Source organism: Balaenoptera acutorostrata, chromosome 3 (assembly GCF_949987535.1).
Source record: "Balaenoptera acutorostrata chromosome 3, mBalAcu1.1, whole genome shotgun sequence".
Taxonomy (NCBI): domain Eukaryota; kingdom Metazoa; phylum Chordata; class Mammalia; order Artiodactyla; family Balaenopteridae; genus Balaenoptera; species Balaenoptera acutorostrata.
The window spans coordinates 61,982,917-62,000,995 of NC_080066.1; the positions used below are offsets into that span (position 1 = coordinate 61,982,917).

The window sequence follows — 18,079 nt, forward strand, 5'->3', positions numbered from 1 at the left end:
TAGCAAACTGAATCAACAATATGTAAAAAGGATTATACATCATGATCAAGTGAGATTTATTCCAGGGATGCAGGGATGGTTCACTATCCACAAATCAATCAATATGTTACACCATATTAACAAAATGGAGGATAATCATGATCATCTTAAAGATGCAGTAAAAGCATTTGACAAAATTCATGATTAAAAACTCTCAACAAGTGGGTATAGAGGGAACATACCTCAACATAATAAAGGCCATTTATGACAAACCCACAGCTAGTATCATACTCAGTGTTGAAATGTTGAAAGCTTTTCCTCTAAGATCAGGAACAAGACAAGGATGCCCACTCCCGCCATTTCTATTTAATTTATATTGGAAATCCTAGCCACAGAAATCAGACAAGAAAAAGAAAAGGCATCCAAATTGGAAAGGAAGAAGTAAAACTGTCACTATTTGCAGATGACATGATTCTATATATAGAAAACCCTAACAACCCCACCAAAAAAAATATTAGAATAAATTAATTCAGTCAAGTGCAGGATACGATATTAATATACAGAAATCTGTTGCATTTCTTTACGTTAATAATGAACTTCAGAAAGAGAAATCAAGAAAACAGTACCATTTACAATTGCATCAAAAAGAATAAAATATCTAGGAATAAATTTAACCAAGGAGGTGAAAGACCTGTATTCTGAAAACTGTAAGACATTTATGAAGGAAACTGAAGATGATACAAATAAATGGAAAGATATTCCATGTTCATGGATTGGAAGGATTAATATTATTAAAATGACCATACCGCCCAAAGCAGTCTACAGATTTAATATAATTCCTATCAAAATACCCATGACATTTGTAACAGAACTAGAACAAATAATCCTAAAACTTATATGGAACCACAAAAGACCCTGAACAGCCAAAGCAGTCTTGAGAAAAAAGAACAAAGGTGGAGGTATCATGCTGTCTGACTTCAGACTATACTACAAAGCTACAGTAATCAAAACAATATGGTACTGGTGCAAACACAGACACATAGTCAATGGAACAGAATAGAGAGCCCAGAAATAAACCCACACACATATGGTAAATTAATCTGTGACAAAGGAGGCAAGAGTATACAATGGGGAAAACACAGGCTCTTCAATAAGTGGTTTGGGGAAACTGGACAGCTACACGTAAAAGAATGAAATTAGAACATTTTTTCACACCATATGCAATAATAAACTCAAATGGATTAAAGACCTAAATGTAAGACCTGAAACTATAAAACTCCTAGAAGAAAACGTAGACAGTGGGCTCTTTGACATTGGTCTTAGTGATTTTTTTTTTTGGATCTTTCTCCTCAGGCAAGGGAGACAAAAGCAAAAATAAACAGATGGGACCTAATCAAACTTAAAAGCTTTTGTGTGGGAAAGAAAACCATCAACAAAATGAAAAGGCAGCCTACTGAATGGGAGAAGATATCTGCAAATGATATGTTTGTTAAGGGGTTAATATCCAAAATATATAAAGAACTCATACAACTCAATATCAAAAAAAAAAAGCCCAATTTAAAAATGAGCAGAGAACCTAAATAAGCATTTTTCCAAAGAAGACATACAAATGGCCAACAGACATATGAAAAGATGCTTAATATCACTAATCATCAGGGTAATGCAAATCAAAACCACAGTGAGATATCATCTCACACCTGTCAGAATGGCTATCATCAAAAAGACAAGAAATAATAAATGTTGACAAGGATGTGGAGAAAAGAGAACCCTAGCACTTTGTTGGTAGGAATGTAAATTGGAATAGTCACTATGGAAAACAGTACGGAGTTTTCTCAAAAATTAAAAGCAGAACTACCATACCATCCAGCAGTTCCACTCCTGGGTATTTATTTGAAGAAAACAAAAGCACTAATTTGAAAATATATATGCACCCCAACATTCATAGCAGCATTCTTTATAATAGCGAAGCATCCTAAGTGTCCATCAACAAATGAATGGATAAAGAAGATGTGCTATAGATATACAATGCAATATTACTCAGTCTTTAAAAAAAAATGGAATTTTGCCACTTGCAACAACATGGATGGACCTAGAGGGTATTATGCTTAGTGAAATAAGTGAGACAGAGAAAGACAAATACTGTATGTTTTCACTTATATGTAGAATTTTTTAAATAAAACAAACAAATGAATATAACAAAACAGAAACAGCCTTACAGATACAGGTAACAAACTAGTGGTTACCAGAGGGAAGAATGGGTGGGAAAGACTACAATAGGTGAAGGGAATTAAGAGGTACAAACTACGAGGTCTAAAATAAATAAGTTACAAGGATGTAATGTATCCCACAGGGAGTATAGCCAATATTTTATAATAACTTTTTATGGAGTATAATCTGTAAAAATATTAATCACTATATTATATACTTGAAACTAATATAATATTGTAAACCAACTGTATTTCAATTTTTTAAAAGTTAAGAAATAAAAACCATGCTGTATCTTACTCTGGTTCTAATTCTTGTTCAGTCTCCTCAAATCGTTTTTTGTCTTTTAGTATGCCTTGTAAATTTTTGTTGAAAGGTAGAAATGATGTCCTGGGTGAAAGGAACTGTGGTATATAGGCCTTTAGTGATGTAGTGGTAAGGTGTGAGGGGAGGAGAAGCATTCTGTAGTACTATGATTAGGTCTCAGTCTTTTGGTGAGCCTGTGCCCCTGGACTATAAACTTCACCAGTGCTTCTTAGTTTTTTCCCCCTTTCAGTGGGACAGGATGGCTGAAGTGGGCTGGAGTTCTGTATTTCCCTTAGCCCATGTGGAAAGCTGGAGGAGGGTAGAATTGATATTTCTTTAGCACTCCTAAAAAGTGTGGTAAGGGTATGCGGAATTTGGAAATCTCAAACATTGCTAGTGGAAATGTAAAATGGTGCAGGTGCTTTGGAAAACAGTTTGGCAGTTCCTTAAAATGTTAGACATGGAGTTATCATATGACCCAGCAATTCCATTTCTAGGTATAGGCCTAAGAAAATTGAAAACGTGTCCACACAAAAACTGTACACAAATGTTCTTAAGCAGCGTTATTCACTATAGACAAAAAATACAAACAACCCAAGTCTTATCAGTCTATCAGTCTTTGAATGGATAAACAAAATGTGGTATTATTCATCCATGAAAAGATATGAAATACTGATACATGCTAAAATGTGATGAACCTTGAAAACTTTATGCTAAGTGAATGAAGCCAGACACAAAAGGTCAGAGAATATTAAATTTATATGAAATGTCAAGAATATGTATATCTATAAAGACAGAAGGCAGATTAGTGGTTACCTGGGCCTAGGGGGAGGGGGGAATGGGCAGTGACTGCTAATGGGTACCGAGTTTCTTTTAGGGATGATGAAAATGTTGTAAAACCAATTATGGTGTTGGTAGTAATATGTGAAAGTCACCCTGTAAATATATGAAAGCCACTGAACTGTATAACTTAAATTAGGAATAAATTTTATGGTATATAAATTATATATTTTTTAAATAAAACAATTTAGGATAGTTTTGGTGTGTCAGGGATGAGAAGTTTGAAGAGATGAGCCTGAATAATCAGGAGGGTTTGAGTGAGTTAGGTTTGATTTGATTGGAAAATTTTGCCAGAGCTAATGTAGCAGTTGATAACCTAAGAACATGTAAAATGACTGCTGAGAGCATTGTGGGCCCAGCTGTAGTTGGATACCATAAATTTATAGTAGCACCCTTTATTTTGTGATTTTTCTCCAACACCATGTTGAGCTAAAACTCAGAGTTGATCTACATCTAGGGTATAGAAGAACAACATGGCAAAGGAATTGAGAGTGTTGGCAAAAAAATATTTGAAATGCAGCCACAGAATCTAAGCTAGACAGAGAAGGGAAAATCAAGAGTCGACAAATAGAGGTTTGTGTGGTTAAAGGTCACTTGTAGTAGAACTGAAATGATAGGAGGTAATGATCAGAGATTGGTATAGCCAATTAACATGACTTTTAAAGGAACTGGAAATTTTGCATAAAGGTTGTAGTATGGAAAAATGAGGGCAGAATCCTACCTCTCAACTCTGAGGTGTACTGTTGGGGATGGTGTGGTAGGGAAGGAATATGGTGCATCTCCATGAGAGGGCTTAATGAAGTGGGATTAACATACGTAAAGTAGGGAAAGGGTACCTGAAAAGAGCCAACCCCAGAAAACAGAAGTACAAATTATATTTCCAGCACTGTCCAACACATTTGGAATAATATAGTCTCATTGGTGAGATCATCCCTTTTGTTGAGAAAGGCTACTAGAACAATCTTAGTTGAGGAACATTTCTTAAGCTACACCTGAGTGCCTTTATTCTGGCCCTATATTGACCAAAGAAATGTTCTGATTATGATTAGTGGCTTAATATAATTTTTATTACAATTTTTATAATTGTTATTAAAATATCTTAAATTGGCGCTCTGTTTTATACATCACTTTTTTTCAGTGAGCAATTAGTGCTAGAGGGGATTTTTGAATTTCCAAAGTTATAGTCCAGACCTTGGCTCAAAGTGTAAGCCCCAAGGTAATACCCCTTACCTCCAGGTGGAAGCCTTCACTGGGTGAATCCCTTCTGCAAGGAAACATCTGCATGATATACCTGTTTCTGTAAACTGCAGTGGAAAACCAAACTTGTATATTGCCTGGCCTTTGTACATATATCTCTTCTTTCCCCTTCCAGAGCAGCATTCATTGCATTTCTTAAGTGCTTTGCATAGAATTTCAGAGTTTAGTGTGACCTCTGTACTGGGACATTATCAGGCACAGATGCTACACTGAAGGGCTTTTGGCAATCAGTGGCTTGGTAGCTGTGATTCAGTTTGAATCACCCCCTCATGAACCATATGAAAGCAGATTCTTGCAGGATCCCAGCCAATTCTTGCGAATCATTTTATTTTCCCAACTAGTTTAGAGGCCTTTGAGTTTCACTGGACTTTTTCCTCATTTCCTTCTTTTGTTGATTTTGGCCCCTTAACCTTCCACCCACTTTATTACTCATTTCTTAGGGACCTGACTACTCAGTAACACTAGAGAAAATATATCTGAAGCCATATGGATTGAGTAAAACACACTTAAGAGGAAAAAACAACAACAACAAGAAATGTGTTCTCTGAACTTCCTTTGTTTATATGATCTATTTATATGTTGTTAAGGTTGTGTCGTCCAGCTGCCTCCCCATATTTCAAAAATGACTAAAGATATCTGGGAAACACTCTAAGAGGATCATGTTGGTATAGTGAATGAAAAGACACTTCATTTGTCCCCCACCAGGTAATATATCTTCTTTTGAGGTATAGGTGGGATGCCAAGAGCTTCCAATGCTGAAACTTGAGGCTCTCGAAAAGTGCTTTACTTCTAAGGAGACTTTTAGAGAAGCCAATTAAATGAGTCCTTTTAAGGTTTGTGGCTATATACCTGGCTATTTGAATGTTTGCTTGTGGTTTATAATTAGATTATATGGCATCTAATTAATTTTCTTTTGATAAAATGAATATTGGTGTAAGGTGATGTTAGCAACCCTTAAAGCCTGGGCTCTAATCTGGTCTGTGCATAATGTGAAGTAAAACATAAGTGCACTTGTGTCAAGATTATCCTAGAAAACATCTAGAATGGAATTTTGCAGTATTTGTTAGAGCCCCTTGTAAACCCCCCTCTCTTGAAGGAATTGAAAAGTTATCAAGTATCCCTGCATGTGGAATAAACTCCGTACTCTGTGGTTGAGTGGGAAGTTCCTCTCTGCCTTCCATGCTCTCCCACTATAATGGGTGGTGAATATACAAAGATGCATTTTTTCACAGTAAGCTATTTATGGAATTTGGTCTGCTAAGTAACAAAGAAGTGAAAACAAGAAAAGAAGTAAGAATAAGAAATCATCACTGTTATCATTTTGTAAGTAAATTATTATATTGAACATTTTAGAATATGGCATCAGTGTCATCTGCATTTTCTTTGTATTTCCATCTCAGTGGGATGAATCCTAGCTCTGCTTGGGCTGCTGTGCTTTTCTTTTAATTGCTATTTCACTAGGTCTCCTTAGCAGCAGCACCTGAAATAACTGCTGAGGGAGCTCCTGAGTGAATTTTCATAATCTGTTCCTCAATTCTCCCAGTTGATTGAGGCACTTTTTTTCTTGAGTGGTTTGCAGTTCCGCTTAAGTGGCTGATGTTTAGGGTCACTATTGAATGTTTTGTTTGAATATCATTTTCATGGTGAATGGAAGGCTTCTGCTTTTAGCTATATGGGGTGAAGCCCCTGGTAGTAAGCCTTGAAAGGGAAAAATCTTTCTTTGTAGCGATATGCTAAATGAAATTACTCTCTTTGTCACTTTGTCCTTTTGTCCTTTCATTCTGATAACCTCAGGTTCTTCTGATTTATTTGCTTTCTTCAATTAGGCTTAGTTATTTCCTGTGCCCAGGTGCATGCTATTTCCACTGTTGGTCATCATGGTGATGTGGAGCATATTTCTGACCTGGAAGTGTGGTTTCTTTCATTTTGAACCACATCAGTATGCCTTCCATCCTCTACTTCCTTTGCATTATTTCCTTTTGGAGGACTCAGATTGTCACCATTTAATCTAAGGATGATTCATCTGGGATTCAGAACTCGTAATGCTGTAATAACAATACCTTTCTTTATATAATAATACTCAAAGCACTTACCATCTTAGCCTTTCTCTGTTTATGAAGGACTTTCAGTTTAATCCTTCACAGTAACCCTGTGGGTTAAGTCAGCAATTTTGTCTGTGTCTAAGATGATGAAATTGTATCTCAAAGAGGCTGAATAACTTGCTCAGGGTTGCAGTGCTTCTGAGTTACTCTGCTTAACAGTTTTTACCGGAAATGAAGAATACTTTTGAAGATATTCTGAATGAACAAAAAGGAATTTTCCAAACTGTGTCCTAGTTGTTAAAATCTGTGTTTAGTCTGGTCAGTTGATAAGACCAGGGTTAAAAGCCCATTAACCATAAAGTTTAAATTGATGTGTCCAAGTCAAGAAAATAAATATTTAGGTCAGTTTCTATTCTGCTGCTGATGTGATAAAGTTAAGGAAGGCTGGCTCTTAAATTAATGCAACTTGAACTGGAAATAATTGAGCCATTAAATTTTTTTTTTATTCTGTCTTCCTTTTAGAGAGATGGAAACCTTGATGACTGGTTCCACACTGCCTCCCCTTTTTGCAGATGAAGATGGTTCCAAGGAGAGTAATGATCTGGCTACAACTGGGTAAGCAGCTGCTTTGGGACACTGGGCCTCTGCCTAGGCTTCAGAACAGCTTCTGACAACATATGAGGTGCTAAAGAGGCAGTTTTATATCAAAAATAGAAGGTGCGTTTGTTATGCTTTGCAAAGAGAATGAGAGCCATTGTGAACTGCTTTGATATCTGTATTCAGCTGTCATTTGCAATGCTCTGGTTCCTGTGAACTGGAACAGCAGTAGTGTGGGATCTAGGAAACATCAGTGACTCCCAGTTAAGGGAATTACATAGTCACCATTAAGGAAATACTTGCCACAGGGCTAGCTTCGAAAATCAAATTCATTTTCTGTCTGAATTGCCACAGATATTAAAATAATTTTTTCCCCAAATATCAGGTTTTTTTGTTGTTGTTTTAAGATTAGATTTTTAGTTATGGCTCTTTATTCAAGATGCCTAGGAGCTCTAGCTGACTTCTGTTCCTCCCAACCTACCCCTCCCCACCCAACTCCAACTCCTTTCTTTGGTATTTTTGGACAGATATATAAAGAAATATAGAAAAGGGCTAATAGCAGTAGTCCCTCTTCCACTGAAAATCTCTGTTCCACTTGAATTTTTACCTTTTCTATTAGACATTACTTGCCAAAGAAGAAATGTATTCACTAATAGATTGAAGTGCTAGCTAATCCCTAAGATGAATCGTTTTAATATTCCTTAGAGCTCTTTAAAAACAGACTACATTTTATAATTGTTTCCTTCCCTGACATTCTTTCTTAACTCATTAATATCTGCCTTCTGACTTTATTCAGGTGAAACTGTTCTCTAAAACTTTTCTAAAAGCTGCCTACTTGCTGAGTCCAACTTGTACAATAAAAATGTTCTGAGTGTCTGCTATGTGCCAGGCACCATTCTAGGCACGAGACATTAAGCAATAACCAAGATGGACAAAAATCCCAACCCCTAGAGAGCTTAAATTCTACTGGAGAAGTCAGACAATAGACAGGATAAATAAGTAAAATGCATACTACATTGATAAGAACTATGGATTAAAAAAATAAAGTCAGGAAGAGGGACAGGAAGGGCTTGGGGTGCCATCTTAGATAAGATGGCCCAGAACGGCTTTACAAGTGACTTGAATAAGAACCTGAAGGAAGTAAATTAGCTAGCCTGCAGTTACGGGGGAAGATTATTCTAGGCAGAGGGAGCAGTGAGTGGGAAAGCCTTGAGGTAGGAGTGTTTCTGCCTTTTAGAAATAGCCAGGAGGCCAGTGTGACTGGAGCAGAGTATACCGGGGGGAGGGGTAATAGGCTCCATCAGTGTTTCTCAAACTTTAATGCACTTATGAATCGCCTAGACATCTTATTAAAATGCAAACGCTGAGTCAGAAAGTCTGAGTTAGGGCCAGAGATTCTACATTCTAATAAGTTCCCAAATGATGCCACTGCTGCTGGTGTAAGGCCGGTACTTTGAGTAGCAAGGGACTAGATCGTGTAGGATCTTATGGGTCAGAGTAAGCACTTTAACTGTTACTCTGAGTGAGGTGGGAAAGCATGGGGAGATTTTGAGCGGAATGATATGATCTGACATTTTAAAATAGTATCCCTGTGGCTGTTATATAGAGAATAGAGTGAAGGGAGCAGGGGCTGAAGCAAGGAGACCAGTTACGGTTCTAAAATAATTCAAGTGAGAGATGATGACTCAAAGAACTTCACTAGTGACTTTGACAAGAGTATTTTTGGCAGAGTAGTAGGGACAAAAACCTCACTGGAGTGGGTTTCAAAGATAATAGGAATGGGGGTTGTTGAGAAGTATAGAATTCTAGATATATCTTGAAGGTAAGCCAAACAGGATTTGCCTGAAAGACCAGATGAGATGTGAGAAGGGAGAAAAAAGCAGTTAAAGACAGCTCCAAATTTTTGGCTTAAGCGACTGAAGGGATGGAATTGCCATTAAATTAGATGGGGAAAACTGAGCAAGTGGAGGAGGGAATTTTAGGAGCTCGGTTTTAGAGAGTTTAAAATAGAGATGCTTATTAGCTATCCAAGCAGAGATGTCAAATAGGCAGCTTGATACAGGGCTCTGAAGTTAGGGGCTGTCTAGACTAAAAAGAGAAACTTGGGAGTCCATCATCATATTAGAGCTGATATTTAAGGCTGTGAGACTGGTTGAAATCATCAAACAAATGAGCACTGTGTAGGTAGAAAAGAGAAGAGACCTGACACTTGAACTCAGGGATACTCCAGCATTTACAGGGAGAAGAGGAAGAGTCAGCAAAGAAGACTCAAGGGGGTACCTGAAAAGGTATCAGAAAAACCAGAGGAGTGCAGGGTCCTGGAAACCAGGTAAAAAATATATTTCAAGGGAGGGGAAGAGATGAACTGTGTCAAATACTTCTGGAAGATCCGGTAAGATGAGGTCTGAGAAATGACATTGGATTTAGCATGGAGGTCATTGGTGACCTTGACAAGAGTTGTGAACACTTATCTCCTTTGGGTTGGGTTTAAGAAAGAATGAAGGGAGACCAATTGAAGTCAATAACTATAAACAATTCTTTCCACTATAAACAGTTGAAGTCACTAAGTACCCCCTTATCCATGATTTCACTTTCCGTGGCTTCTGTTACCTGCCACTGTCAGCCACGGTTGGAAAATATTAAATGGAAAATTTCTGAAATAAACAATTTGTAAGTTTTAAAGTGCCCGCCACTCTAAATAGTATGATAAAATCTCGCACCATCCCACCGTGTCCTGCCTGGGACGTGAATCATCACTCTGTCCAGCATATCCCACCTGTTAGTCACTTGGTAGCTGCCTGTTATCAGATGGACTGTCATAGTATCTTAGTGCTTGTGTTCAGGTAACTCTTATTTTACTTAATAATGGCCCCAAAGCGCAAGAGTAGTGATGCTGGCAATTCAGATACGCCAAAGAGAAGCCCTAATGTGCTTCCTTTAAGTGAAAAGGTGAAAGTTCTTGACTTAATAAGGAAAGAAAAAAAAAAATAGTAATATGCTGAGGTTGCTGAGATCTATGGTAAGAATGAATCTTCTATCTGCGAAATCGTGAAGAAGGAAAAAGAAATTCGTGCTAGTTTTGCTATCACATCTCAAACTGCAAGAGTTATGGACACAGTGCATGATAAGTGCTTAGTTAAGATAGAAACGGCATTAAATTTGTGGGTGGAAGACAGAACAGAAAACAGGGTTCAGTATACTGGGGATCTTGGAACATACCATCCTCAGATCAGGTCCATAAAGGAAAGGAGAAAAGTCAAGTGGAATCAAGAAAGTGTGTTTTTTGTTTTGTTTCCAGATAAGAGTAATAATGCCACATTTGTTTGCTGATTAGGCTAATCTAGTAGAGAGGAAAGAATTGGTGATGCCAGAGAGGGCAGAATTGCTGAAACTTGTTTTTGAGTAGGCTAGAGGGTGTGGGATCCAGGGCACAAATGGAAGGGTTGTTGGCTTTAGCTAAGAGCATGGACAATTCATTCATTGGAACAAAGGAGCCTTTTTTTTTTTTTTTCAGTCTTTATTCAACTTGTCATCTCTAAGGCATTTGCTGCTTTTGACCACTCGCTCTGATTCCTGTCCATTTCAGTCAAGGGATTCACAGGACTGGTACTCTTTCCTAAACCTAGTTTTCATATTTTACTGAAATAAGAATGTGCAAGAGTTAGTAACTTAAAAATTGATGGCACAGTTGAAATGAAGAATGACAGTGAAGGAAAAGATATTGTAAGACATCCAAAATGATTGAAATATTTGAAAAACAAAGCTGCCAAGTTCAAACTGGATCTCAAATGGCAACTCTTCAGAGAAGATAATTAGCATTGAGTTAATAACTTCTCTGATCTACCCTTTTTCACAGGACCTCAAAAATGTAGGAACCTCCTAGTTATAATCCTCTATTTTTTATAGAAGTGTTCAGAAAAATAAAAGTTCTGTCCTTTCAAGGACAGTCTGAATCTGCTTTCATTCTTTTCTCAGTCCACTTCAATCTGGTTTTTATTCCCATAACTCCACTAAAACTGTACTCCCTTGAAGTACAGGGAGTACAGCTGAAGTCCTTCAGATCTTCAGATTTAGCAGATACTTTTTAGCCTATCTTATGTGACATCTGCAACTTTTTGCTTGTGTAATAACCCCTTCTCAAAAGTCTTCCTGCCTTGGCCTCTGTAACAGTATTCTCTCCTAGATTTCTTAACGCCCTCCTTAGTCTTTCCCAGCTCATCTAACACTTGCTCCTAAAATATTGTTCCAACAGAGTTCTATCCTGACTTTTCTTCTCACTGTCTTTCTGGAGAATATCTAGCACTTCCCATTATTTCCATGAGCTGATGCCTCCCAAAATATCTCCTGCCTTTTCTTCACTTCTGTTCTCTCAGGGCATGTTTCCAGTTGTCGGTGGGACAGCTCCACCTAATTATGCCATGAGTGTTTCAAACTTAGCATTTACTCATCTGTCTTTCTTACACACACACACACACACACACACACATTCCAGTTGTTACATTGGTTAATAGTACATTATCACCCAATCTAGAAATCTCAGAATTACCTTTGACTCGTCTTTCTCCCTCATTATTTATATTCGATTTGTCATTCTACCTCTTAGTTATCTCTTAGCTTTCTCTCCCCTATTCTCCTGCTTGCCCTTGTCTCTCAATTAGTCTATTGCAGTAGCCTCCTGAAAAGTTTCCCTTTCTTCTATTATACCCTGTTCTTTCTACCTGTAATAATGTTGTTTACCTGATGAATGCCTCTTCATCTTTTAAGACCTCCTCTGTAAAATCTTTCTTAACATTCTCTCCATACATATAAAATTCATCGTCCCCTGTACTGTACCTTTATGGCACGTTTTACAGACCTCTGTTTCAGTACTTATATCGCATTGTAAGTATTTTCTGTAACTCTATGGAGTATACATTCTTCCAGAATAATGACTGAACATTACTCTCTTGTACATCTTCCTCCACCTTCCCCACTACCTGCCCCAAACCCCAAACTCTCTAGCACATGGTGTTACCTTTGTTTCCATTCCTTCATCTAAATGCGATAGGGTATAACTCAGTCTAAGATCCAACCGTCATCTGTACCTTCCCGGGTCCACTTTTCAGAAGGATGAGATCTGGTTTGCTGACTCATCTGGAACAGAATGATAGGAACAGAAAATGTATATCTCTGATTTATTAACATTTATACCTGAACTTACTGAACTTGATAATATGGTTCTTAGATGATCTCATTGTCAATAAACACTATAATCCAAGAAGGAGTAGCCTGTGGAATGTACCGTAAGAGATATTTCTTATGCCCTTAAAGAACGCTCTCTTTTGTGATAGGGGGGCAAACTGCCTCTTCAACTCCCATTCCTGTTCTTTTCCATTAATAGTATTTTCCTTTTATTACATGAAAAGGAGATACATGAAACTAACATATAAAAGTTGCATGCTCAGAACTAAAATGTAAAGTCTACGTTGAGGAGAGAGGTAATTTGTGGGGGAAAGATGATAGTTGTTTTTAGTAGTAGATTTCTTCATGGAACTGACCTGATCCAATCAAGCACTGAAACCTTTTTTAAAATGCTCTATAACTGCTGTGGAGACATTGTTTACATTTATACAGAATGAGGTGGGGGAATTAATTCAAGGGCTGGCATGTGATTTTGCTGGCAGTGAAATTTGTCTTGAACCTTGGTAAGTAGGAGTTTTCGATGCTGTTGATACTGAACTTTTCCACTCTGCCTATCATTCTTCAGGATAACCCACCCAGAGGTTCCGTATAGTAGTGGAGCCTCATCATCCACAAATAATCCAGAATTTGTGGAGGATCTCTCCCAAGGTCAGTTGCTTCAGAATGAGTCTTCAAATACAGCAGAAGGCAGTGAACAGAGGCACGAAGATGAGGTAAGCTGAAGCATCTCCTCCTGTTACTGGTCTCTGAGGCTTCTGAAGAAGCAGTCAGCAAGGGAGTTGATCGAGGTGTTCATCCTCTGGCCTCCTTACATTCTGCAGAATATTCTGTTTTATATTTCTTGTTTCACATAGAACCATATTAATGGTTTTAATGATACAGAGACAAGTAGACTCTTCTTTTTCCCCTGCCTAGAAAATTTATACCTGCATCAGATTAGATGCTCAACAAATGCTTACTGAATGAGTTGCATGATTTAATTAAATAAGTAATTAGGGCTTCCCTGGTGGTGCAGTGGTTAAGAATCCGCCTGCCCATGCAGGGGACATGGGTTCGAGCCCTGCTCTGGGAAGATCCCACATGCTGCAACTAAGCCCGTGAGCCACAGGCTATCTAACTACTGAGCCTGCGCTCTAGAGCCTGCGAGCCACAACTACTGAGCCCGCGCGCCTAGAGCCCGTGCTCCGCAACAAGAGAAGCCACCACAATGAGAAGCCCGTGCACCACAACAAAGAGTAGCCCCCGCTTGCCGCAACTAGAGAAAGCCCACATGCAGCAGTGAAGACCCAACACAGCCAAAAATAAATAAATAAAATAAATAAATTTATTTTTTTTTTAAATGTAATTAATGAGGAGTCCGCATGCCCTTACTCAGGACCACAGTCTGCTCACCAAACCCTGCAGCATGGAGTCATATGTGCCCAAAGGGTTCACACGACTTACCAAGTCATTCATTGTCCCATAGGGGGCATCTTTTTCTAATTCACACAGAGGTTCTGTATGGACCTGGGCCATCATTCCCTTGTTGGACTTTCAGTGTTCCTCACAAATGACTGATTACATTGTCTATGTTTTAAGGTACTCTTTTTTTTTTTTAGCTATAAAAGAGTACCATCATTGACTTTTGTCTTTGTTCTTATTTTGAAAGAGCTGATTCTTTTTATGTTGGCATTCTTAAAGGTTATGAAGAATGCCTAAAGCTTCTTAAACATCTTAAATCCTTAGTAGCTTTAATGTTAAATGTTACTAGGTTTATAAAACAAAAAAAAGAAAAACAAAAAAACTGATACCAAATATACCATTTGCCCAATGCTGAATTACTGTACCATTTTATATATATTTGGAGGAGTGCAGTATGGTAATTAATATTTAGATATTTTTGTCCCATTTGGCTTATCTTTCTCTTCTCTGAAATAAAAATGCTTGTATCCATAAAGCTTTATTAACTGATAGGCTATGTGTATTTGTAAAATTATGAAGCAAAAGTACCTTGCATCCTGTTTAAAAGGACAAAGAAAAAGGCTGTGGTAAAACAATAGTGGTACTTCAGTCCTTTAACTTTTTGGGGGGCGATTTTGTCTTTTGATTTAACTAATAACATATAAAGACCTCTGCCTTTATAAAATAAACATCTTAAGAAATAAACCAGCAAGCCAAAGAACTAGTATTCATTTTGGATATATTATAGTTGCTGAAATTTTTCTAAGTCTTAGATATTAATTTTAAAATCTATAGTGCTATCTGCTGTGGGAAATAAACTGGTCTTTGAATGATATCAATGAGAAACACCCTTCATGCATGATTTTAATCCTAGTACTACAACTTGTCTCTTCTTTTGCCCAGTGCATGTGACAGCATCTTGTTCTGATCTACTGTAGCAATGTCTGCTTCCCTGGCACAGTGCTGTGTATGTGCTGCATTTCTCATTTAGAATATTCCCCTGTCAGGAGTCAGGATTTGTTAAGTGCATATGAAGGCCAGAGCTTATGTGATCATGGTACCCCTTATTCTTATCTGTTGGGATTAGCACTAAAATAGCCCCTTAGTGTAACAGTGTGTAGCATGGTACGTAAAAAGGTCTGCAGGTGAACCATCTGGAGTCCCTTCTTGAAAACTGCATTGCAGCCATTTGTACCTATAACAGGTTTGGAGAGCTTTGAATATCCAGGGCCTTAATGGTAGCAAAATGCAATTATTAATCCTGTTTTGTTTGTTGGTGTTGATTATTGTGTTATTTGGGGAAATTTTTGTTGTTGTAATTTGGTTTGGGGTTTTTATTTTTTCTTGTTTTGTAGCAAAGAAGTAAACGAGGAGGTTGGTCCAAAGGAAGAAAGAGGAAGAAACCTCTTCGAGACAGCAATGCACCCAAATCCCCCCTTACAGGATATGTTCGGTTCATGAACGAGCGTCGAGAACAGCTTCGAGCAAAAAGACCAGAAGTCCCATTTCCAGAAATTACAAGGATGTTAGGCAATGAATGGAGTAAACTTCCTCCAGAGGAAAAACAGGTAATTGTTCCTATTCCTGATCCTTTGCTTGGTTTTGATTATATCTCAAAAATAACTTTTGTCAGAAAAGCAAAGAGAATGGACTGTTGATTCTTCAATTTTGTCATGGGCCTAGGAGACCAGAATAGCAGGGTCCTTCATAGCTCTTTTCTCCACAGTGGTTTTTATACTCTTTCAGGGTCTGCTGCAGGGACGTGAGCAGGAGGGACTCTAGGATCCCCCCCAAACCAAAGCAGCTCCACTTTTATTTGCTTTATATGCTGAGAGTTCATATACGATTTTTCTAAAAAGTAGTTCAATATTAAGAAATCTATCAGCATGGTTTATTCTACCGAGTTAAATGAAAAGTCATGAGTTAAATGAGAAAAGGTCTTTTGATAAAATTCTGATGTTCACATAAGAATTTTGTTTAAGAAAAAGATTTTACTGCTTTAATAAACTTTTTAAACTGGAGTTCTGGCACATTTAACCTACTATGAAAAATAAAGCAAGAACTATTTGAATTCTCTTTCCTCCAAGACAGAAACTAACCCTATTGCCAAACTGAAACAAATCCATTTGTTAGATTTGAGAGGAATTAAGGACAAGTTAGCCACGAACTGGTTGAAATGCCACAAAAGTGGTGTGATGGTAGGGATTGTCGGAGGGGTTAAAAGTTCCCAGCATTTTCAGTATCTGATATATATCTATATTTCTTTTATGTCTTACACTCTTTAAAAAGGATTCCAAACAAACTAAAACCAAATTGAAAAATACTCTTGGGAATTAACTGAATTCAAAAAATTTCAAAGAGATCCAATTGAGTTGCAACTTGAAGCTCTGTGTTTGTGGTAGCAAGCTAATAGAAAACAGAGTATATCATCCATTGTTTTAGCTCTAATGTATAAATGGATTATGAGCTGTACATAGTAGTTACTCTTTTCTCTTTAATTTTTTTATTTCAAAATTAATACACGCTCATCGTTTAAAATTTTTTCAGACAATACAGAAGTATATAAGGAAAAAAGCAAAAGTCATCTCCAGGGATAACCAACAGTGATAACTAACTAGTTAGGCAGGGCAAGGGTTTTCGTGTTTGTTTTTGCTCTTAAATTTTTATTTGAAAATAATTTTTCAAATGTACAAAAAGTTACAAACATAGAATAATACAAAGAACACCCAAATACCCTGACCCAGATTGACCTATTACTAACACATTTTCTCTTTTTGCACATGCGCTCATACTCTCCTGGGCAAGATTGGGCATGTGCTCTCTCTCTCACACACACACACACACACACACACACAATTTTTTTCTGAATTATTTGATATAAGTTACATACATCATAGCCCTTTACCCTTAAATATTTCAGTGTGAATTTCCTAAGAATAGACATGTTCTCTCACTTAACCACAGTTTAGTTAACAACCTCATAATTTTGTATTAACACAATACTTTTATCTAACTTACCATCTATATTCCAGTTTTGTCAGTTGACCCAACATCATTCCTCTGTAACGTTTTCCCCCTCCGGTTCAGATTCCAGTGCAGGGGTCAGGCTCTGAGTTTAGTAGTCAAATCTCTAGATTCCTTTAATCTGGGATATTTCCACAGCCTTTCTTTGTCTTTTATGACACTGAGATTTTTTAGGAATACCGTCTCTCCCTCTTCCTCCCCCTCCTTTTTGTTTACTTTCAACAGAACATTCCTCATTTTATATTTGTCTGATGTTTCCTCATGATTAGATTGAGGTTATGCATTCTTGGTCAGAATACTGCATAGGTGGACGTTGGTCCTTCTCAGGGTATCGCATATGCAGGCACGCAATGTCTTTTATTCCTCATTGGTAATGTTAATTTTGCTCACTCACAGAAGTTTTTTACTCTCCCTTATAATTAATAAGTAGTCTGTGCAGAGACATTTTAAGAACATTCAAATAGTCTGTTCCATATCAAACTTTCCCCCTAGATTTAGCATTCATTAATAACTTTTGCCTGATCTAATATTTACCATGATGGTTGCAAAATGATGATTTTCCAACTCTAGCACTCCCTCCACATTTGCCAGTTGGCCTTCGGCATTCTAATCTAAGCAAGAGCCCTCTTCCTCCCTCCATTTATGTATCTGTTTGTTATTTATTTACGATTGGCATAGGCATATGAATTTCTTTTTTCCCAATGGTTTATAAATTATTACTATACTTGAGCATTTTGATACTTAAATTGTCCCAGATTTGGCCATTTGACCCCTACATCTGGCTCTTGTGTAGGACAAGGCTTTTAACATAATTTCTATCTCTTGTTTGTGTTCATTTAGAAGAGTATTTTTATACTTTATTTCTTAAACCTAATGATGAGAGAAAAGTACAAGGCATTAAACAAAATTATCCTAGTAGATCAATGAACTTTGTTTAAATAATTAATAGCACAAAGCATGTAGATACAGGCTCTCTCACAGTAGTCCATTTTAGGTCCATAGGATGAGGTCATTCTTTTTTATGTTCCTTGTATCTCCACTCTTCTGGCTCTTAAAGGCCAATGGATGTATGAGATCATCTCCTCAGAATGGGTTGGGGATAAAGAAACAAAGTAATATTCCATCCTTTCCCCTGGGAAGATTAAGTGTGCCTATGTGGTGTTCAGTCTTGAGGACTCTAGGGCCATGTGTAGTTCTGTCTATAGGAT

The 18,079-nt window shown here is 37.4% G+C and overlaps 1 protein-coding gene and 1 long non-coding RNA gene across 5 annotated transcripts in view; one reads left to right on the plus strand and one right to left on the minus strand.

Annotated features, from left to right (window-relative positions):
- HMG20A (high mobility group 20A) overlaps positions 1-18,079 on the plus strand; it is a 69,211-nt gene that overhangs the window by 35,721 nt on the left and 15,411 nt on the right. For all 4 annotated transcript variants that reach the window (XM_007197662.3, XM_007197659.3, XM_007197660.2 and 1 more), the window contains exons 2-4: positions 7,152-7,244; positions 12,973-13,120; positions 15,203-15,415. In XM_007197662.3, coding sequence (XP_007197724.1) covers positions 7,156-7,244; positions 12,973-13,120; positions 15,203-15,415 — 450 coding nt within the window. In that variant the 5' untranslated portion in view covers positions 7,152-7,155. The remainder of the gene's footprint in view (positions 1-7,151; positions 7,245-12,972; positions 13,121-15,202; positions 15,416-18,079) is intronic.
- Positions 1-18,079, minus strand: part of LOC103019750 (uncharacterized) — a 51,754-nt gene that overhangs the window by 7,180 nt on the left and 26,495 nt on the right. Inside the window, exon 3 of the long non-coding RNA XR_452507.2 lies at positions 12,241-12,359. This is a non-coding gene — a long non-coding RNA (uncharacterized LOC103019750). The remainder of the gene's footprint in view (positions 1-12,240; positions 12,360-18,079) is intronic.